A 24,303-nucleotide genomic window follows, 5' to 3' on the forward strand; every position below is an offset into this window, starting at 1 on the left:
TATGACCGGACCCAAGAATGGACGAAACTACCTCCAAGTCACGAATAGACCATTATAACTTCCACGAAATTTTGAGAAGTTTTCCCAGAAGTTGGGGAAAAAATGATATGGATGAAAAGTAATCCGTAAAGACACAATAAATGTTGAATTAATTGTGTCCTAAAATTGACTGGTCAAATTCGTGACGCCACGACCCAAACTAGGTCGTCACGATCACGACCCAATATGAGTTTTTATAATCCGGGCAGACGGTGATGGCCACGACCCAAAGTGGGTCGTGTAGCCCACGGCCCAAAATTAGCAACGTGATAAGCCCACCGAGCAGGCCTGAGAATGAAATCCAATAGGACACCAACGTCGTATCCAACATTGAAATAGACTCCTCTTATGAAGGATCCAGAATCCACCATCTAAAGAGTCCTACTTACCATCTAAGTAGAAGACTTGTCCATCAAGTCTCCCTACCCTAGTTTAACCCTGGGCTCAACATATGTATAAAGGGCTCTACCCCTCAACCTATAACTATGTTTTTATCTTGATTCTCTACAAGACAGAGATACGTAGGCATCTTGCGAGGACTGCTAATCCCCACCGCGAGAACAACCATTAAAATTCAAAACTGAACAACCCTAATATAAATTATAATCACAACCCTAGTTATTATTCCACAACATTTCCACCCCTGGCCGAGTGGCCTCCGGGGGAGCCCCTCGACCAAGACCACTCGTCCAGGGGTGGCCACCAGTGGTAAACCCAGTTGGGCCGATATTCCCGAAGAATATTGGAAACATGTGCTTGAAGAAGGAGTTGAAATTCCGATCATTCGTGAACTATCTCTGCCAAATAGGTCAGAAATACTGAACTATTGGGGTAATTTGTGCATCGATCATCGCAGAATTGAAGTTAAGCAATATGTTGTAGTTGTTTTGCCTGCATGTCAATTTTAAGAGGTTCTTTTTTATATAATGAATTTGAAACTGTTGTGGTCCTTATGTTCTTGACTTTATTTGTGTTTTTAAATTTCTCAAATATTGTATGTTGTTGGTCAATGTTATTTGTTTGGATCCATTTACTTTACAATTAAAGTCTCTAACAGTAATTTTTATTCTGACAACTTTGAAACTTATGATGGTAAAAATGTCGATTAATTTAATATGGATAGTGGAGACCATGTTCTCATAATTATGACTACAAACACACATGTTTGTAGAAATCGGAAATCATACTAAATCGGTTTTGCTAGCGATTTACGTTTTATCGGAAATCGGGGATTTATCAAAATATTAAATCGGAATAAAATCGGACATATTTTAAAATTATTTTTAAAAATATATATGTTAAATAAATACTTGTACATGTAAATTGGCTTGGATACGGAGTGTTGCCATTTCTAGCCACATATTTGCTATGTGATATTATGGTTTTACGTGCCTTATTTATTAAAAATAATAAATTTTCAACTTTTCCATCTCTCTCTTCATTTTCCCCTCTGTTGACTTCTCTCTTCTTTTCCATCAGCCGGATTCTTCCTTCTCATTCCCCGGTCTTGATTAACACGACGTCGGTCTTAGTTAACATAAACTGGAGTTTCTTTCTTCTTCTTCTTTGGGTCGATTTCGTCAATACAGGTCTCGAATCATGTATTTCATTCGGCGATTTTTTACGAGAAAGTAGCATATTTTGAATGCAAAATCGTCGATTTGACCTTATATCTCAAAAAACGTCTTCTTCTCCGATTTGATTCTATAATATCGCTTGATTTCCTTACAGCAATTTATCGGTCGATTTATCAGCGAAATCGCCGATTTCCGTAACACTGCAAACACGTTGTTATGATTTATGGTCTTCTATTCCTAAAAATAATCTTTCACAAGAGATTGACGATGATAACTATGTAAAGGGTGTTTGATTTCTTAGTTTTTACTAAGAGAATTAATATTAAAATCGTCATTCGTTTCATCCAATGTTATTATAAAATACATCAAAAAGATATACGACATGATAATTGTGCAAATAAATATAGAAAAGAATGAAAATCGAGATAAGAAAACAAAAAGAATGTAGTTTTTGAGAATAAAAGTTAAAATATCGGTATATTTAACAATTTCTCTAATAATTAATGTTCTAACATTAACATGATCGAAAATGGTTGTAGTATTAAAATTTGATTGAATTTAAACACGTAAATGGGTATAAAATTAAAATCTCATAAACGTCCCATTAAAAAAATAATTTATTATTGTGTTTAGTACTAAAATTAACATCTTAAACAAATGATGATAAATACAAATTTGACATATTTTTCACCCAAAAACATTTCTCGAACTCAAAAAGTAAATTGAAAGTACTACTTATTTATCACCAACTTATTTAAAAAGAAGATTAACAAATTAAATCTTAAAAACTATTTGTGTATATCAAAGTTTAAATTTTAAATAAATAATTTGTGATAAGGTTATTTTGAGTTGCAAACTTCTAATTCAAAAGAATTTTCAGGTGCCAAGCAAACTATTCGGACAACATCATTTCCTCCATTAATAATCTGAGAATCCCCGGCTTATGAGTATAATCTACTCAGTTGAGTAGAGAAGAAAATGTTTGTGAAGCTTCAGAACATAGATACAAGTTCTTTCCACAAACTGTGTCCCATACAAACTCCAATTCCCAGTGTTCCCATTTCTGTTTCTCCCCAAATTAACATATCTGAGCACCAACCCATCAAGAAACACCTGATTTTTGAAAATTCAGATGGGGTTGCTAAAACAAGTAGCAGAACCAATGGAAACTTCATCCAAAGTGATTTTGCAAGCAATGCCCGCCATGTGCTTGTGAAAAAGTCTGACAGAAATAAAGAAGGCAATGGCGGAATGTTTAATATAAAGGAGTATAGTGGTGAATTTAGGGACAGGGAGAGAGTGCCCTCCAAATGGGCACGGTATGGAGGTTGCATTGCTGCTATGTTGGGGGCTTTGGAAAGAATAGAGGACGTGCATGAGGCGTTGAGGCCGTGGAGAGAGACTTTGAGTAAAAAGGAGAGGACTATAATTTTGAAGGAGCAGACGTATTGGAAACGATCTTTGGAGATTTTCGAGTGGTTTAAGATGAGGGGTTGTTATGAGGTGAATGTAATTCATTATAATATAATGCTCAGGAGTCTTGGGAAAGCAGGGATTTGGAATGAGGTTGAGAGGTTGTGGGATGAGATGGGGAGGAGAGGTATTACACCGATAAATTCTACGTATGGGACCTTGATTGATGTTTATTCTAAAGGTGGACATAGGGAGAAGGCACTAAATTGGTTTGTTTTAATGCAAAAACAAGGAATGGAACCGGATGAGGTGACTATGGGAGTTGTGGTTCAAATGTATAAGAAGGCCGGGGAGTTTAGAAAAGCTGAACATTTCTTCAAGAAATGGTCGGCAGATAAATATTGTGAAGAGAGCAGAGGAACTAGTGTGGCAACAAATGGTGCTGTTGATGGTGAATCTCAAGTTCATATTTGTCTAAGCTCTTATACGTATAACACACTAATAGATACCTATGGGAAGTCTGGCCAACTTAAAGAAGCATCCGAGACTTTTGCATGGATGCTTCGAGAAGGTATTGCCCCAACCACAGTAACTTTCAATACAATGATTCACATTTTTGGCAACCATGGCAAATTAGGCGAAGTGACTTCTTTAATGCAGACAATGGATCAGCTTGGGTGCTTACCTGATACCAGAACTTATAATATTCTTATATCACTCCATACCAGGCATGATAATATTGAATTAGCAGCCGACTACTTCAGAAAAATGAAGGAGGCTTCCCTAGAGCCAGACCTTGTAAGTTACCGCACTCTCTTGTATGCATTCTCGATAAGGCATATGGTTGGTGAAGCAGAAGAACTAGTGTCCGAGATGGACAACAAGGGTTTCGAAATTGATGAGTTTACCCAGTCTGCACTAACCAGAATGTACATAGAAGCTAATATGCTTGACAAGTCATGGGTTTGGTTCAGCAGGTTTCATGTGGAGGGGAATATGACATCTGAGTGCTACTCGGCGAATATTGATGCTTTTGGGGAGCGGGGTCATATTCTGGAAGCTGAGAAAGTTTTCAGGTGTTGTCAAGAGAAGAATAATCCTACAGTACTCGAGTTCAACGTGATGATCAAGGCATATGGTCTCAACAAGAGATATACTCAAGCATGCCAGTTAATTGATAATATTGAGGGACAACATGGTATAGCTCCAGATAAGATTAGCTATAATTCACTCATTCAGATGTTAGCTAATGCAGAACTACCACACATAGCAAGATCCTATTTGCGAAAGATGCAGGAGGCTATAGTGGTCAATGATTGCATCCCTTATTGTGCAGTTATTTCGAGCTATATCAGATTAAATCAACTTGAAGAGGCCGTGGGTGTATTCAGAGAGATGATTGATTCGAACGTCCATCCTGATGTTATTGTTTATGGTGTATTGATAAATGCTTTTGCTGATGTTGGAAATGTCAAAGAAGCTTTAGGTTTTGTAGAAGCAATGAGAGAAATGGGCTTGCCCATGAATGGTGTTATCTATAATTCCCTAATAAAACTTTATACAAAAGTTGGCTGCCTTAAAGAGGCAGAAGAAGCATACCATATGCTTCTGTCATCAGAAATGGGTGCTGATGTTTATTCGTCAAACTGTATGATCGATCTATACAGCGAACGAAATATGGTTGTACAAGCAGAAGAAATTTTTGAAAACCTACGGGTGAAGGGGAAAGCAAATGAGTTTTCATATGCTATGATGTTGTGTATGTACAAAAAACTAGAAAGGATTGAGGATGCTATTCAGGTAGCAGAGAAGATGAAAGAATTAGGGCTTTTGACTGATTTGTTGAGTTATAATCACGTTCTTGGGTTGTATGCATCAGATGGGAGATTCAAGGAAGCAATAAAAACTTTTAGGGAAATGTTGAAATCTGGTGTTCAACCTGATGATTCTACATTAAGATCAATTGGAGTTGTTCTTGTGAAACGCGGAGTTCCCAAGCAAACTATTAACAATCTAGAAGTGATGTGGAAAAAGGATCATCAGAATGGTTTGAAGCAATGGACGGTTACACTGTATTCAATGGATGTAAAAGCTGATAATGACGATGAAATAATAATTGCTGATGATGTATAAGCCACATGTTTAGAGGATTTTTCAGAGCTCAGAATGATGATATACATTTAGTTTGTAGCGGTAGAGCCGTAGAGGTAAGTTGTCAAATGCCTGGTTGTATGCTTGATTACAATCTCAAAGGATGCCAATTGCGTTCATTCTTGTATAGTATATGGTTGTTGATAAAACTTGACGCCACGTTTAATATGTTTGAGTGGTTAAAGTATGTAGAATATATAAAACTTGGTCTGCTGGAGATAGATCATTCTAGTGATATTGGAATTGTCCATGAATTATACATTTAGTTTTTTTATTATCAATATATTTCCAGGTCGTGGATAGTTTGTGCCTCTGTTATTGGTCTCGTTTTATATCCTTTATCGTTTTATTAATTTTTTTATGCAAGTTATAACTTATGGGATCATATATGCAGGTGCTAAATATACCCTCACTCGTTTGACGCTTGCTGTATTAAAAACAAATCGTGGATTAGGGACTTTGTAAGTTTGAACATTTCCAATTGTCACTAGTTTTATGGAACACTGGTTGCAGTTGTAATAAGAGTGAGTTAAAATTTTAGTTGTATATTAGAGAATATTATCAAGGATGCATGGAATACTCTTCTCTACATATTTCACACTATTTCACTTGACAACTTGGCACTTTGCTAGTAAATATGGGGGGATTAAAATATCAAAAATGACTTGAGTAGTGATGACCGCAGGGATGAAACCTAGTTGGCTATTCACTAGGCTGACTTCTCTGAGCTTTATAAATCAAGATCAGGTGCTACAAGCCATCGAAGCTATTATCGTATCCTCCAATTCAAGATTCCAGAGATGATGGTTGATCCCCCATCATCTCTTTAGAGCGTTTAATGTCACGGTATTCTTTGTTTCAAAAAGGTATATGCTCATTGGCCATGACAGGTAATCCTGAGCAAGTTCACTTGTTTCTTTAGGATTCTATTACAATTATATAATCAAAAAGTTTCTTGCTTCTATATTTCTTTTTATATGTTTAGGCAAGTTAATGTAAATGTTCTTTTCCGAACAATATCATGACTCAGGACTAACTACTGAAAGTACAAGAGCGATTGTACATAAAGCAGAGATCTTCTATATTTACCGGTATTTTAAGATTATATACGTGTTAGTTTATGTTTTGATTATTAAAATAATCTTGTTTAAACCGGAAAATGAAGTTTTTCTTTTAAAAGATATATAGTAGGTTAAAAGGAAGTAAAAATAAAAATAGTATCGGAAATGTTTTATTTTTCATTTTTAAAAAGACAGTAACAAAACTGTTGTTGGTAAATGTTCGTTCTCTTCCAACGGTAAAAACAGATGCGGAAATGCAGTAATGAACATAATAAGAAATGAAACAAAAATTTCCATCAACGCCGTCTGTGGGAATCGAACCCACGACCACGGGATTAAAAGTCACGCGCTCTACCAGCTGAGCTAAGACGGCCAATTGTTTTATAATGTGAATTATTATAACATAAACATTTCCACTGTTCAAACACTTGTTAACTTAGCATCCGAGTTGGCATACTTGATTAACTCTCGAGCAACGTTTTTTTTACGAGGTTCTCTCTAGCAACGTTGCCTAATATATACTCGGCATTCCAACTAGGCTGTGGGTTGTTTTCATGTCTAGTAAGTAGAAATTTGAAATCCCATATTAACTTGATCTAATAAAATATTCATAAAATTTCAATACTTACTTGATCCGTTTACTATACTGGTTACTCGACCTCACCTGTTAACCCGGGGGTCGTTTCGTGTCTATTAAGGGAAGATTTGAAGTCCGATATTAACTTAATCTCATAAAATATCCACAAAATCTTTATACTTGCCCGACCCGCTTAAAGTACCGGTTGCTCGACCTCACGTGCTAACCCGTTTATTTAACAGACTAGATTATTTGAAATGAATATGTTAGTTTAGCAAAAATTTGTTTTAAGTATATATTTTTTAAAAATTATATATTTATATAACATGGTAAAAATAATCTTATGTATGTTATATAAAAATAATCTTAAAATTTTATAATATTGTTAATCGGTAAAAAAAATAAAAAAATGAGTAAGTAATTAGGATTAGAGAAAATGAAAAGTGGGGAGTATAGAGAATTAATGGAGATTAATGAGTGAAAAATGTGGGATGAAAGAGAATTAATGAAGAGAGAGAAACTGATAATATGAAAGAGGTGATTTTAAAGCAATATAAAGAATGAGATTGAATGAGAAATAAAGAATACCGTGACATATACCTTTTTTAAACAAAGAATACCGTGACATTAAACGCTCTAAAGAGATGATGGAGGATCAACCATCATCTTTGGAATCTTGAATTAGAGGATACGATAATAGCATATACCTTTGAAGGGGGTGTCAGTGGTCAGAGACCTCCAAGGGTATGTCTGGACAAAAGGCCTCATCCTGTAGTCAATGAGTGTCTTCATTGGAGTGAACGCTGGTGTGTGCTTTGGGAGCTATGTCTCTGTAGTCAACAGGTGTCCTCGTTGGGAGACTTCGGAGTATCCAGCACTTTGAACCCAAAAGTTTGGGATCACTTGTCCTGTAATCTGGTAGGGTCTCCTTATTCGGGAATAAGGATGCGTCCAACATTTGGGGTGAACCCTGGCTATACCTACGTCCACGGACTAGAGAAATAGCTTGTAACGGGGGGTTATCCTCGGCCGGGGAGATGTCTTAAACGTGAAGTCTTAAAGCCACGGACGAGCCTTGGGCCTTTGTGGTTGGGCCTCGTCGGTATACATTTCTAAAGCTAGTAGAAGACGATTTCCAGTAGGTTTCCTACCGGGCCTCGGGATGAGAAATCTAAGTCTATTAGGTTTCTTATTCCCCAAGAACTACGTTGACTTGGTTCCCTATAAATAGGGATACGTAGGCAAATTGTAAAAGGTCAGAAGTTTAGAGCGCAAAGGAGCCACCACTAACCCTAAGCAATCTCAGCCACCATTAGTCACAACCACCAAACACTGTTCACGTTTTCTGACGAAGAACCACCATCATAGATCTTGTTTTCGGCTACGAACCTCGAATTTTGTTACTACCAAATTCCCCCGTCAATAATTATATCTCCCATGCAGCTGATATGTGAGCATTGTGTCCCACTTGTCTCTTCAAGTCTCTTTAAAATATGAGGTAAGGACTCTCTCCCGTTGATTTGGGGGCAAGACTTGATATAGGGCAGGCCACAACACCCGGTAATATAAGGATATGACTCATCTCCTTGATATATCCCTACATGTCAGCCAGTGAGGTCTTGGTCAATATAACGCTACATGATCTTTGGTCAATATACCGGTACAAGAGCCTGATTATATTTTTTGAACCTAATTATTTCAACCCAATAATATTATCAATTCTCACAGTGGGTCTGTTTAGAGCCCATATCAATTTACGGGTATAACAATAAATACATAAAGAGATTAGAGTTTCTGAAGGCCACACACAACTAAAAACTTTTATATTAGTGCATGCTAAAATCACATTTATTGAAGATTTTTACACGATTCAACTGCACAAAGATGAAGATTAAGTCAAAATATAATTGTAAAAAAGGTTTAATGCAAATGCAAGTGGTATAATATTGATTCTATTTTTCTTATATAATGTTAACGGTAGAGATTGAACGATTATTTTTTGCTACAAAATGACCGATCCGAATAACAAATCATTTGAAAATTTGCATACTCATTTTTACATGATATTTTACATCCGTACGACTAAATTTTTAATTTAGTATTTAAATATTGTGATGTAAGGTTCACTAATAGAATTTTTTTATTATGACATTTAGGATCTCTTTTACCTTATATATAAAATCAATATACTTATATAAATGAGAAGACGAAGGCGTTTATGCGGCGTCTCTTAGATCGTCTCATTCTATTTTTCCAATTTTCTTAATTTTTTGAATTTATAAATATCAAAAACTACGATTACCTTATATTCTCCTAAATATAGTATCATCATTCGTAATATTCTCCTAAAATTTATAAGATTTCTTCCTTTAAGATTTTTTTAATTTTTAAGATAAATAATTTATGAAAGTCTTGACAAACAAGCTAGGTAATTTAAAATTTAATTGAGTAAAGTCTTGACTAATAAGTTAGGAAAAGTAAAAAAAGGAATATATTATCATCTTTTGTTATATCTTCCTAAAATAGTCTTAACTAACAAGTTAGGTAGTTTAAATTTAACTGATGAAAATCTTGACTAACAAATTAGGTAAAGTAAAAGGAATATATTATCATATTCCATAATATTTTCCTAAACGAAAAGTCTTGACTAACAACTTACGTAGTTTAAATTTACTTAACTAACAAGTTAGGTAAATTAAAAAGGCAAGTAAATAATGTTAGGTAATGAATAACACACAGGGGGGGTGAATGTGTTTTAGTGTTTTTCTGCTTTTCTCAATTTATTTATGGTGGTGAACAAAGTAAATTAAACCTTGTAGTGAAATGTGTTAAAACTGAAATTAAGCATGTAACAGTAAGGAACACAGATCTTTCAAAACTCACTTAATTTTATATTAAAATTAAGAATGTTTTGCTACAAAATTTCTAGGCTCTTTGTTGATAAAGAGCTTAACTTCTTCCTTGAGAGAATACAAGATTTTTCTGATCTTGATTTGTTACAGCTTACAAAGCATCCAGTGTTTACTTTATAAAACAGTAAACACTGGTTATTATACAGTATGCAACAACATGTACTAAACCCTATTTTTAGATAATCAAATCTTTCTATTTTTGGCTTAATGTATCTTACTAATTTTGCACGCTTGTGACTTTACTCTTCCAGTTAATATTGACCTTTGATCTTGTACTCTTCAATCTGCTTTTGTAGACTTGTCAATCCAACTTGATTAGATTGTTTGTTGATTGATAATCTTGGATATTGAACTGGTCTGCATTTTGTACTTTGAATTTTACCTCGAGATCTCCAGTTTAGCATGTAGAGAACTTGACATCTCGATAATCATATTGGCTTATCGAGATCTCTAATCATTCTACAGTTGATTTGACTTATCGAAGTCTCTGTGTTCTCTATAAGAGAATTTGGCTTGTCGAGATCTCACCACTTCATGTCTTCACTTTGATTTATCGATAACTCTGAATTCTCTAGTGATATTATGACTTGTCGGTATCTCAGAGTTCTCTAGAGATATTTTGACTTTTCGATATCTCAGAGTTCTCTAGTGAAGAAATGACTTGTCGATATCTCCATTTTTCATGTCTTCAATTTGGTTTGTCGATATCTCTGAGTTCTCTAGTAGCTTTCCTGACTTCTCGATAAGTCATTCTGGAGTTCTCGAATGACTTCTCTATAACATTTAATATGTGACTTGTAGAGATCTTGACTTGAAATATTTTTCCCAAAACAGATTTATTCAACTCCAAGCTTCTTCATAATTTTTCTGAGGGATGATCTTCTTGATCTTCTTATAGATAGAATTCTTAGGCTTGATACTGTTTACAGAAAAAGACTTCAGTCTGCTCTTGAACATTTTTACAGAATTAAGTATTACAATACATAATGCAAACATAGATTACAATACAACTTACTTAGGGTTGTCAATTTGACTTAGTCTTGTTATTGTACATGCATGTCTTCCACAACAATCTCCCCTAATTTGTGAGAAGATTGTTTATCACAAATTCATGCCTGTTAACAAGACTAACCCCAAACTTCAATGAAAAATAAGACTAATATAAAAATTGACACAATAACAATATTTATACATTATATGATTTCTTAAGTTTGAATAATTACAAGCATTAGACAAAGACTGAAACTTTTGATTCTTCTCTAATGAGGTCCTTTAGATATACAAGAATTTCAAGTTTCTCTATGATTGGAGTCCCTGTTAAAGCTTCCACAAGTTTGAGTTTGTCTTGCTTTTGATAACCATCTAACATCTCAATCCTAAATTTTGAAAATGAGTCAGCTTTTATGTTTAAAATTCTTCCATCTTTGGAGATTCTGTGCATCCCTTTTGCTTTGAGTTCTTCTGACATTTTAATATATATTTAAATCTCCTCATCATACTTCCTTTTTTTCTCCTCATATTCAGCTTTACTCTTTGCTCTTCTTTCCTCCCTTGCAATAAGTCATTCAACTAGAACATATCTCCATGCTCTTGTAGCAGTATCCTTATCCTTCAGCAAACTTATCACTCTCTTGATTTCTGTGGGAGAGAGAGTGTCCATCAAATTGCTTCCAAGAAAAGTGAAGGACCCATCTTCAAAGTAGATTCTTACTTTTCTTAGAGTTACAACCCAGACTCTAACTATTTCTTCAGCTAGATGTTGAAAATAATCTTCATCTGAGATACACCAGTTTAGAGGTAGAAAATCATTTTGCTTCAAACAATTCCAGATGGCCCTTTCAGTGACTTCCACTTTTCTGTAGACTTGGCTTTCTTAGGTTTCCTCCCAACAGACTTGAAGTGAGTTTTTAGTGATGGCTTGACAGAAGGTAGGTTTGTGATTTTCTTGAGAAATGTTTGGCTTGAGGTGATTGGTATTTTCAGAAAGGAATTAACAGTTTGTTTGTATAGGAATTTGGGCTTAGAGGTTTGAGGTGGTTTGATGTTAGAGATTGTTGGTCATGAGGGTTGAGCTTGAGTTGTTTAGATTTTTAGGGTTGACTGATGTGATTCTGAGCCATCATGCATTTTCTTGCTTCTTCTTTCTTCTACTCTTTTCTTGTCACATACCTTCTTCTCATCCTGCTTCTTATCCTTGCTACCAGTTGCTTTAGAAGATTGACTTGGATTTGAGCCAGATGGTTTTTGTTTATCATCCTTCTTCTCATCATCATCCTTGTCATTTCTTAGATTGTACTGAGTGTTTGGCAATATGGTGTCAACATTTACAAGGTATCTGTCTAGAATCTTTATCATCTCAACATCCTCATGCTTTTTGCTCCTTTTGTACTTTAGATCAGACTGTAAAGTCATGATCAACCTCATGTTTGATATGACATAGAGCTTAGGAACAAGGAAGTATTTGCTTTGCTTAGTTGTTGGACAGATGTAGACTACCCTTTTTTGTGGATTTAGATAGGCTTCAGGGAAAGCAGCTGTCTGTGCATTTTTGAGCTCATGCAAAAGTTGGGTATCTTCTTGAATAACTAGATTTACTTTGTCAATCATTACATCCAGTTCAGATGCTCTTAAAGTTTTGAGATTTGAAAGAGACACCTGAAGACATGTGTCCACTCCCCCATCATTGAAGTTCACAACAATCCTTTTCTCCAGGAAGTTATCAATTTTCACAACCACTACCTTGATGAAGTTGATGTTCTTGGCCAAAGCTTTCTTATAGGTCATGTAGTTATTTTGAAGAGACTTTCTTAGTACTGCAAGAAGTTCACTGAATTCTTGGTCTTGGTTGGGTCCTTCTGCAACCTTTAAAAGTCTTTCTTTTCCAACATCAACTTGAGCATTTGAAGAGTTTTGACCAACCTGAATAGGCTCTTTAGATTTAGCTTTAGCATCCCTGAATTGTTGAATCCTAGTCTCAATCTCCCCCTTAGTCTTGGTGACAGGAATGAGTAGAGGAGTTGGCAGTTCTGGCCTTATTTATTCAGGTAGAGAGGGCAATGGTATGTTGAGCTTCCCCATGATGGCCCCCAAAGCAACTGAATTCTGCATTTGGAGATTCTTGTGAGAGTCCACCAGGGTCTTGATATCTGATTGTTAACTTTTGACTAGAGAAGTCAAAGCTTGGACTTGAGCATTTAAGGAGGCATTTGATGTCTCTAGTGAGACAACACGTGCCTTGAGATCTTGAAAGTCTTGGGAAGATGAGCTTGAAGTAGAGATAGAAGTAGATGGTCCAAATGAAGCTTGCACATGCTTCTGAATTTCATCAACAACCAAAAGGGAATGAGTATATCTTGCAGTGTGCATTTGATCCAGCTTCCACCTTGTGTCATTGGAATTTATGTTGTGATCTTGAACTACCTTGTGCAAAGCTACAAAAGAGTCCTTCAGTTGTGTAACACTCTTGTCAATCCCACTGAGATCATATCTAGACATTTGTTCTGAAAAAATTTTGAATTGCTTCTTAATCTCAGTCTAAGAGGGGATGATTTGATCCATCTTTTCTCTAACCATCTTCATAATCTTGTCTTGATGCCCAGTGAGAGTAATCTGAAGTGTTTTTCCAAAGTTATGGAAAGCATGATTTGAGCCTTGTATACCTCATTTACTGCATCATATACCTCCTGTGGGGTTAAGGATATAGCATTGCTCCCTAAGATGGTTAGGTATTCTTCCCTGAACTGGGCTAGTACAACATCCATTTCAATAGCAAAGTCCTTATCCAACCATTTGTCACAGTTAGCATCCTCACCAGCTTCATCAATTATTTTAGCTTGCTGTTCTTCAACATATATCTTGTAGGATAGTATAATGGCTTGGTAATCCTGGTTTGACATGTTTGAGGTTAAAAGTTTTTGAGAGATCTGAGCAAGTCCAGCCAGCTGATCAACCCTGAAATCTTCCAGATTAGATGAAGGTGCAGCTTCTTGTAGCCAGTTTGAAAGAAGGTGTGGTTGTTGAGGTTGCGAGGTTGAAAGTTGGTGAGAAAGATCAGAACCACCTGTGACAGAAGTCATAGTTTGACTCATAGTAGGTACTGTGGTTATGATAAGTTGTTATTCCATACTAGTTGTGGGAACCTCCAATTGAATTGAAGGGGATTTGACTGGGTTACTATCATATACACCAGCCTCAAACCCTTGTGCTTCTTGCAAAGCACTGTCATATTAATGTGATAAACTTGCCTCTTTTAGGGCGAAAACACGCGCTAATAATATACGCAAGTATACGCGTTCGCAAGTAGTATAAGATATAAATCAGATTCGTTCCCACAAAGACTCAGACTAATTATGTTCAATTACACTCACTCACCAATGTATGATTACTTCTCAATGTTAAAACAATAACACTTAGATTTGATTAACTAATTATTAACTACAATTAACTACGAGAATTAAGCACTTAATTATCACTTGAATTAACAATATTAAAACACACATGAGATCACAACTTCATTACTACTTCCTTTAATAGTCATTGTTATTACCCTTAGCATACAACATTGATGATATTAATCGAACAACATGAAACTGATAAAAGCCAACTTTCATTGTACTAATACCATTCTACCAAACATCCACAATTAAGATAGAAGTTGAATAGGCATCAATTATATTGAGTCCCTATATGTCTACAGAAATTGACAACGTAACGATTTTAGCACAAGGTATTCCTTTTGATTACATAGGGCGAATAAAATGGTTAGAGTTACCCACTAATCATGCATACTCATACATGAACCTATGCTAGCATGGCAAGTTCTAAATCTCAAGATCCACCGTCGCTTCACAAGAGATTAACACCCAATCTTATATGTTCGCGACGCACATAAGATGAATAAGCACAACCAATACTAGATATCAGACAATCATCACACACTAAGGTATTAAAAAACTAACTAAAGAATTCCATAGTAAATCCGTTACGACCCCATGATCACGATTAGCCCATGATAGCACTCATCGTCATCATGGGTTCATATGAAAACATGATAATAACACACGAGAATAATAACTAAAATTACTTATATTAAACCAGAATACATCACAAGAGTAAATAGGTTCAAAGTAAAGAAAACTAGCATCCAACGTTACAACGAAATAAAGAATCACAAGAAAATATGCTTCCTCTTCGTTGCGGTGTGCTAAAACAAACGAGGCCTCGCAACAGTACCCCTTAAAGAATCGGCAATAGGTGGTGGAAGATATTCAATGACTCCCATCTTGGCTTTATCCACCTCGAGACCCTTACTAGAGACCTTATGCCCAAGAATAATGCCTTCACGGACCATAAAGTGACATTTTTCCCAATTGAGCACCAAATTAGTTTCCACACACCTTTTGAGTACTACACGAAGATTATTCAAACATTCATCATACGAATGTCCAAAGACTGAGAAGTCATCCATGAACACCTCGACATTATTTCCAATCATATCAGAGAATATAGCCATCATACATCTCTAAAAAGTGGCTGGTGCGCCACATAAGTCAAACGAAACTCTGCGAAAAGCAAATGTGCCAAATGGACAAGTGAAGGTAGTCTTTTATTGATCCTCTGGTGCAATACATATCTGATTATACCCCGAATAACCATCCAGAAGACAATAATACTCGTGACCGGCCAGCCTGTCAAGCATCTGATCAATAAATGGAAGAGGGAAGTGATCCTTCCTCGTGGCCTTGTTCAACTTTCTATAGTCCATGCACACCCTCCATCCTGTGACTATTCGAGTGGGGATGAGCTCGTTCTTCTCATTTGCTACCACAGTAATATCTCCTTTCTTAGGTACATATTGCACGGAGCTCACCCAAGAACTGTCAGAAATAGGATAAATGATTCCTGCATCCAGCATTTTAGAATTTCTTTCTTCACCACTTCTTTCATGATAGGATTAAGTCTGCGCTGTTACTCAACAGCCGGCTTACTACCTTCCTCTAGCAGAATCTTATGCATACCGTATGAAGAGCTGATCCCCTTGATGTCTGCTATAATCCATCCGATAGCCGATTTGAATTCTCTCAAGATCCTCAAGAGCTTGTCCTCCTCACTACCTGAAAGGTCAGATGCAATAATAACATGTAGAGTAGATGCATCACCTAAAAAAGCATACCTCAAGTGTTCAGGCAATGGTTTAAGATCCAAGGTAGGTGCTTCCTCAATAGATGGTTTGAGCTTTCCTTCAGCATTTTTGAGGTCTGAAGTACCTAGAGATTCAAATGGCATGTCTAGCTTTCGCCTCCAAGGAGCAGCATTTAGATATTGTAGTTGCTCATTGCCATCCTCATCATCACTGTCAAAATCCCCCACTAAGGCTTTCTCTAATGCATCAGACATTAGTATATGATCAAGTTCTGAAGTAACCGCAGAATCAATCAAATCCACTTTTAAGCACTCCTCATCTTCTGTAGGGAATTTTATCGCTTTGAATACATTGAATGTCACATCCTAATCTTGCACCCTCATAGTAAGTTCACCTTTCTACACATTTATCAAGGTACGGCCTGTAGCCAAGAAAGGTCTCCCCAAGATTATGGGAATCTTCTTATCTTCCTCGAAATCTAGAATAACAAAGTCTGCAGGAAAGAAGAGCTTATCCACCTTTACTAGCACATCCTCCACTATGCCTCGTGGGTATGTAATAGAACGATCAGCCAATTGTAGAGACATGTAGGTGGGCTTTGGATCAGGCAAGTTCAACTTTTTGAAGATCGACAACGGCATCAGGTTGATGCTTGCTCCCAAATCACAGAGGCACTTGTCAAAAGACAATTTTCCAATGGTGCAAGGAATGGTGAAGCTACCTGGATCTTTAAGCTTTGGAGGTAACTTTTGTTGCAGTACATCACTGCATTCTTCCGTTAAAGCAACGGTCTCCAGGTCATCCAGTTTTACCTTCCTTGAAAGAATACTCTTCATAAATTTTGCATAACTAGGCATTTGCTCCAGAGCCTCAGCGAAATGTATATTAATGTGGAATTTCTTGAACACCTCCAGAAACTTACCGAACTGCTTATCCAGCTTTTGTTGTTGCAATCTCTTAGGGAAAGGTGGTGGAGGATAGAGATGTTTCTCCCCTGTATTACCCTCAGCAGAGTGTATTCAACAGTAGTCTTCCTTGGTTTCGCTGCTTTCTCCTTTTGCTTAGCTTTTTCATTACCAACTTCAGCTTCTCCTTCTTTTGCTTTTTCAGCATCAGCAACTTTTTCGGACCTTAAGGTAATAGCCTTGACTTGCTCTTTAGCTTCCTTCCGGCCTGGCACTTCAGTATCACTGGGAAGTGTGCCAGGTTGATGATTGAGCACTTCATTGGCTATTTGACCGATTTGATTTTCCAAGGTCTTGATAGAGACCGCCTGACTTTTGTACAACAGCTTAAGTTCCTCAAAATCAGCACTAGAGGGTGGAGCTGCACCTCCTTGTTGAGGATATGATTGCCTTTGAGCATAATGATGTGGTTGCTGGAATCCAGGTGGATTGAACTGTTTACTTACTCCTTGCTAATATGGTTGCTGAATATCATTCTGATTATTACTCCAGCTGAAATTTGGATGATTTCTGTTGTTAGGATGATAAGTAGCTGGCACAGGCTGCTGCGGTCGCTGATAATTATTCACATACTGAACAGATTCATTAACAAGAGAACACTGATCCGTAGCATGAAAACCTGCACAAAGCTCACAGACCATAGCTATCTAATTGACTCCATAGGTGGCTAGATAATCGACCTTCATAGACAGCGCTTGGAGCTGCGCTGCAATAGCTGTAGCTGCATTAACTTCCAAAATACCTGCTACCTTCCCAAGCATCATCCTTTGAGTTGGGTTTTGATGCTCATTTATAGCCATAGTCTCAATAAGATTATAAGCCTCAATATAGCTTTTGGCCCACAAGGCGCCTCCAGCTGCTGCATCGAGCATAGGCCGAGATTGGGCCCCCAAACCATTATAGAAACCAGTGATCACCATCCAATCAGGCATTCCATGATGTGGACACTTTCTCAATATTTCCTTGTAGCGCTCCCAAGCTTCGCACATAGATTCTGAAGGTTGTTGTGCAAACTGAGTAAGAGCACTCCTCATAGCCGCAGTCTTCGCCATTGGATAAAACTTCACCAGAAACTTTTACGCAAGATCTTGCCAAGTAGTGAAAGACCCAGCTGGTTCACAATGTAACCAGTCCTTAGCTTTATCCCTCAGTGAGAATGGGAAAAGCCTCAGCTTGATAGCCTCATCAGTCACACCATTATATTTAAAAGTACTACAGATCTCGACAAAATTCCTTATGTGCATGTTGGGGTCTTCAGTCGCAGCACCACCGAAAGAAACAGAATTCTGCACCATCTGAATAGTGCCCGGCTTGATTTTAAAGTTATTGGCCTCAATAGCCGGGTGCATGATGCTAGACTGAATATCATCAATTTTAGGCCGAGAAAAGTCCATAAGAGCTGGATCTGCCGGAACTATACGATCACCCATGATTACTGGCTCTTTCTGCTCACTTCCTGAATCCGAATCTTCAAATTCTATCTTCTCCGGAATATCAAGAACTTCGTCTGTCTCCTCAGCCGTATCTAAAGTCCTCTTGCGAGTACGAGAACGTGTTTGCATAAACGCTCGCTAAGGTACCTGAAACACAACCGGAAACAATAAGTAACACGCCTTAATCACTGAGTCCTAATGACCACTGATGGTAAGTACATAAACTAAACAAATACGCCGAGTCCCCAGTAGCGGCGCCAAAAACTTGTTAGGGCGAAAACACGCGCTAATAATACACGCAAGTATACGCGTTCGCTAGTAGTATAAGATATAAATCAGATTCGTTTCCACAGAGACTCAGACTAATTATGTTCAATTACACTCACTCACCAATATATGATTACTTCTCAATGTTAAAATAATAACACTTAGATTTGATTAACTAATTATTAACTATAATTAACTACGAGAATTAAGCACTTAATTAATACTTGAATTAATGTAAGTCATATGTCATAGCCTATTTGTATATTCGAGGATTCAACTCAACTCAAATAAGAATGTAATAAGTAAATAGTGGATCTACCGTCAGAGAGATCTCGCAAAGTAATATCTGTCAAAGGATTCAGAGACAAGGTTCATCTACAGACTTGAGGAGTTAATTCACTGGAAGAAGTTCAAGAAGTTGATCATGCCTCAGTGATATAAATCAAGATCGTGGATTTAATCAAGTGACAGAGATCTCGTCAGAGTATCAATTAATTACAAGGATTTAATCTGAAGAAAATCAAAGTGTCAGAGTCAAGACATGAAGAAACGTCACGGAAGTTAGTCACTCATGAACCAGACAGTACATCGAGTGTCAACATTGAAGTGGTGGAATTGATTCATAATTTTCAGTGATTTTCAGAAGATTTGCAGAAGAATGGTTGCTGCTCAAGACTAGAATTAATTCTCTATTAATTAATTAATTCATCTAATTTAATTAAGAAAATAAATTATATCTGCAAAGAATAATTTATTTATTAATTGAATTAATTGATTAATTAATTCTGAATTAATTTTAGGAATTTTCAGAAGTTTAATTGGATTAAATTCAAGCATTAAATCAGCAAGACAATTGAAAATGAACTAGCATGACAATCAGGATTGTCATACCGATTGTCATGCTAGGCCATATTCAATTGTCACACCGAAAGTTACTCTAGGAGGATGATTGTCTTGCTAGTTCATTCTGATTGTCATGCTAGTTCATTCAGATTGTCTTGCTAGTTCATTCAATTGTCTCACCGAAAGTCTTGCCAGCTATAGGATTGTCATGCCAAGTCAATTCTATTCGTTTGTTGATTTAAAAAGAAGCAGAGAAGCAGCAACTTAATATCAAGAACACAGAAGTCAAGAAACTAGGCAGAAAAGAAAATCAAGAAGAAATATTTCATCTTTTTATCTGCATACTTCAAGATTAAATTTCTAGATTGTAAAGTTAAATCCAATCCACTAGAAATCTTTATCTTGCTCTTGTGTATCAATCTAGCGGATTAAAATCCCTAGAACTTAATCTCAAATCGCGTTTAGCATTTGATTCTAATTATTGCAAAAATAGAAAAAGTTCATGTCGAATTTATTCTAGATTTGTGATAATTGATTTGAGATTAATACCTTGTAATCGATACAGTTGTTGTAACACATTTCAAGTTTAATAATATTTTTATTTAACTTGAATTTTGTTTCACATTTTTTATTCCGCATTTTATTCGATTATTTGGTAACGTTTGTATTCAACCCCCCTTCTACAAACTCATTGGGACCTAACAATTGGTATCAGAGCCTTCTGATTAACGAACAAATCAAGATCCTAGACTTTTGTGATTTTTCAACTCCTTGAATTTTTATTTATTCAAAAATTCATAATGACTTCACATAAAGTTGGAACCGTTAAAATTCCACAATTTGATAAAGAGAATTATATCATGTGGAAGAAGAAGATGCTATTATTTTTACAAGTTGCAAATCCCAAATATTCAAACTTGTTAAAGAAGGGTATAAAAACTCCGATGGTTATTGAACCGGAGGTAATAATAGATGGTGTGGTGACTACTGAAGCTAGAACCTATCCAAAAGAGCCTGAAGATTTTACTCCTGCTGAGAAGGAAGAAGCCTCCTTGGATGCCAGCCTTCAATTAATATTAATTGATTCCCTTGATCCCTTGATGAACAGACATGTGATGAACTGTAAAAATTCCAAACACATGTGGGAAACTATTGAGGTGATTAATGAAGGCACAGAGGAAGTTAGGGAGAACAAGTTGGAAATCCTAACCTCTGAATATGAACATTTCAAATCAAATCCAGGAGAAGGAATTACTGAAGTGTTTGAGAGGTACAATGCGTTGATCAACAACCTGAACATCAATGGAAAGTATTATTCAATCAGGGAGGTCAACAAAAAGTTCCTTTTAACACTGCCAGCTCATCTTGAACATAGAATCACTGCCATTAGAGAAGCTAGAGATCTAAGTGAGATTTCTTTGGACAGGCTCTATGGAGTGTTAAAAACCTATGAGTTGGAGCAGATTCAACAGAAGGAAGTCTACGGGAAGGATAGAATGGTCAGCACATCTACTGCACTTGTAGCTGAAGGTCAACAACAACAACAATCTCAACAGTTAGAAAGAATGGTACAGTTTTCCAAGGGTGAGGAAAATGAGTTAGTAGCAGAATATGATCCTCCTACTACAAATCAATCAAGTGATGATTTTTATTCCTTGGAAGAGCTGGAGCAATTGGAAGATGAATCAATGGCCCAAATTGTCAAGAGATTCTCCCATGTCAGATTCAGGAGGAATCCCAAGCTTAAGTACAAGTCCAACTACAACAAATTCCAGAAAGGTGGATCTTCATCCTCTAACACCAGCAGTGGTGGGTACAAAACAGGGATGGTTGATCGAAGCACCATTAGATGCTATAACTGCAATGAGTTAGGACACTTTGCCACAGAATGCAGGAAGCCAAAACAAGCAAGGAAGAACTCTTATGATTCTAATCAAAAGAGTAAATCTGAAAGGGCGTACCTGGCAAAGGGAAGAAGTTGGGATGATACTGACAGTGAAGATGAAGATGAAGGAAATCTTGCTCTTATGGCTATTGATGGAAAAGCTTCATCGTCAAGAATAGAGGTAAAACTTTCTGATGCTGAAATGGTTTATCATCTAAGAGGTAACTTAGATTGTGCACGTCGTGATAATGAACTGTTAAGTTTACAGATCACAGACCTTGAGAAAGAGGTCAGTGAATTAAGACTTGTGCACATTAATCAAGACAAATTAAAAGAACAGGTATCTTTTCTAGAGAATAGAGTTGACTGTTATAGAAAACTCGAAACTATTCTCAAAGACAAGATCACCGGTCTTGAGACTAAGGTTAGAGCCTACTTCAATTCTTGTTCGAAGGCTAAAGAGTTCTATAGTAAGCAAGCTGTTAATCAAACATCTGGAATAGGATATGATTACAATGCTGCTATTGGAGAATTAGGCATAAACTCCCCTCCTCATGTCTGTGCTAAAGGGAGGGAAGTACCACATGTGCTTAAGGGTGTTGATGAACCCCTCTATAAAGCATCAATTGCTGAACCATTTGATGCGACCTCTTCTGTTATTCAAGAAGAAATACGTGCTGAGGATCATGCTAATGAGAAGATTGTTTCCAAGTCAAGTGAGTCGAAAGTTCCAGTCAAAGTTGTGAAAGCAACTGAGACTAACTCAGACACACATGAGTTGGATAACAATAATGCCATGTCTACCATGCATAAATTACCTGCTGTTAATCACTCTCATAAAGCATGTGGTGTTGCTAATTGTATGTCTTGTGCTTTTAATATGATGTATGCTTATTTTAATGGTAAGCATGTGTCTAATGATAAGACTACTCCTCGTCAGCATGTGAATAACAAGAAGCATGATAGGTCTAAGACTGCTAGTCCTTCTAAGGCTAGAAAGGAGACATTTGTGCCTAAGCTTAAACAGAAATTTGTTAAGGCTATTTACAAGGTCAAATGTTCAGTCATTGAGGATGTTGAGATCGTTAAAATTAAAAATGTTGTTTTGCCTGACAAAGGACAATTCTACAAGTATGCCGGGCCCAACCAAGTTTGGGTTCCGAAGAAGGTCTAATCCATTTGAAGTGCAGGGCAGTATACAGGTGTAACCGGTAGTGTGGATTCTTGACAGTGGATCATCAAGATATATGACCGGAGATAGAGCCCTGCTATCAAATGTGGATTGAGAAAGCTGGCCCCCTGATTACCTTTGGAGATAACAGCAAAGGTTTATCTGAGGGATATGGCTGTTTGCAAGCTGGGAATGTTATCATTGTAATTTTGTATATTGTGCTAGGTTATTATCAGGAAGCAGTATCTAACATATAGCACCAGTGACGAGACTTGAGAATATTACGACATATCAGGCACCTGCTGCACATTACACTTGGAATTGTACTCTAGTAAGATGTGTACAAGTGTACTCCTGGTTGGTGAGTCAAAAGAGGAAGTCAATGCACCACAGTTCATGGACTTTGCAGCTGCAGATCTATTGGACTATGCAATCTCTTCTTCACAATCTCACTTCAGGTTGGTATGAACTAGTATACTGCTCAAGCAATCGTCAAGAACATGGTATGGCACTCTAACAGAAGTTGTAATTTTATATGAACTAGTAGAGTCGTCATATTAATAACTATCTTATCACTAGGCACAAACATATTGTTTTATATGTGCAGTGGTATATTGTTTATGCAACATAACAATTAGTATCTAAAGTACTTGACAAGTATCGGTCATGATATGTTGTTAACATTATGTTGCAGATATTTGTAAGCTTTTGACATGAATGAGAATTACTTAGACTTTACCCTAAGTGATCAATGTTTTATCAAAAACTCATTCATTTTGAAAAACAAAAATTAAACTTCTTTCTACATTAGTGATTTCTTATTTCATGTAAAATCTTTTGAAATCACTATTGTAAGTCATTTTCTCTCTATTACCATATGTTCTATGATACAGGTTCAGTCTCCAATGACTTTCTTTCATTGACAGTCATGAGGTTGAAAAGCCACAACGTCTATCCCAGACTGTAAAGACAAACACAAAAACAGAACCAACCAACACTCTTTTACCACTAAAAGTAGTATGAATGAGCGTGAGGGAGATAGTGCCTAGTACACCACATAAGGAAGGTTCTGTAGTCAACCCAGTAGCTCTGTCTCCTACATAGATGAGTAGTATTTAAACCGAGACAACTGCTAACCCCCATACATCTTCTCAAAAAGATGTAATGGTTGAAAAGGCACAAAATCAGTTACTAGATTCATTCTCTCAACAGGGTGCATCTATTGAATTTTGCCTGTCGGCCAAGGTATCCGATGTAGTGTCACCACTTCAAACATAATCAATTCTTGATGCACAAGGAGAGGTTACACACACAAAGGATGAGTTGACGGAAACAAGAGTTTCGACCATTTTAAGGTCAGATTCGATTGTTCAAGGTTCGTTAGTGGACCAATTGCCTTTACAGGTGTTAGGAGAGGATACTGATCCAAAAGCCATATGTCAGTGGTCAGTGTCTACCTCCCCAGGCTTAAATCCCCTGGATGCATGTGCGGATAGTGGATCTGACATAGGTGCAGATCGGCAACTTGTTGACAATGATTCAGATATTACCTGATAAGTCACAAGGAAATGTCTTCACAGACATTAGAAGGGAACTTTGATCTTTATGCTAAATTCTTTGGATCATTGTTTACCTTCCCAGAATTCAAATCTGGAACCCTAAAAGGGAAACTAGCAACTTGTAGATTATGACTCAGATTTATCTGACGAGTTTAACAAGGATGGGGATTTGTGAACTCCCATTGCACCACCTGTGACCTCCTTTAAGGATGGCTAAGGTGATTTTCCTTGCAGGTACAGCTGGATTATGGAGCTATGAGAGAAGAGTGATACACTTGTGAGAATGAGTGTAAACACGAGTGGAGAGA

The 24,303-nt window shown here is 36.8% G+C and overlaps 1 protein-coding gene and 2 non-coding genes across 4 annotated transcripts; 2 read left to right on the forward strand and 1 right to left on the reverse strand.

The window, feature by feature from the left end:
• The first annotated feature begins 2,479 nt into the window (after positions 1–2,479).
• On the forward strand, positions 2,480–6,180 carry LOC141698469 (pentatricopeptide repeat-containing protein At3g23020). Of its 2 annotated transcripts, XM_074503170.1 has the most exons (3): positions 2,480–5,236; positions 5,575–5,641; positions 5,866–6,180. In XM_074503170.1, the coding sequence occupies exon 1, from the start codon at positions 2,595–2,597 to the stop codon at positions 5,160–5,162; it is 2,568 nt and encodes an 855-aa protein (XP_074359271.1). In that variant the 5' UTR covers positions 2,480–2,594; the 3' UTR covers positions 5,163–5,236; positions 5,575–5,641; positions 5,866–6,180. The 2 variants fall into 2 exon arrangements, with proteins under 2 accessions (XP_074359271.1, XP_074359270.1); XM_074503169.1 differs by lacking the exon at positions 5,866–6,180 and having other exon boundaries at positions 5,575–5,783.
• Positions 6,181–6,541: 361 nt separating this feature from the next.
• Positions 6,542–6,614, reverse strand: TRNAK-UUU (transfer RNA lysine (anticodon UUU)). Its single transcript has one exon. It is a non-coding gene; the product is annotated as a tRNA-Lys (tRNA).
• Positions 6,615–17,767: 11,153 nt separating this feature from the next.
• Positions 17,768–17,874, forward strand: LOC141699609 (small nucleolar RNA R71). The gene has a single exon (XR_012566051.1). It is a non-coding gene; the product is annotated as a small nucleolar RNA R71 (small nucleolar RNA).
• The last annotated feature ends 6,429 nt before the right edge of the window (positions 17,875–24,303 follow it).

The sequence above is a fragment of the Apium graveolens genome, chromosome 11, assembly GCF_009905375.1.
Source record: "Apium graveolens cultivar Ventura chromosome 11, ASM990537v1, whole genome shotgun sequence".
NCBI classification, from domain to species: Eukaryota; Viridiplantae; Streptophyta; class Magnoliopsida; order Apiales; family Apiaceae; genus Apium; species Apium graveolens.

Bases quoted from the DNA above. Each gene is read 5' to 3' on its own strand.
- LOC141698469 (XM_074503170.1), top strand. From the start codon at position 2,595: ATGTTTGTGAAGCTTCAGAACATAGATACAAGTTCTTTCCACAAACTG.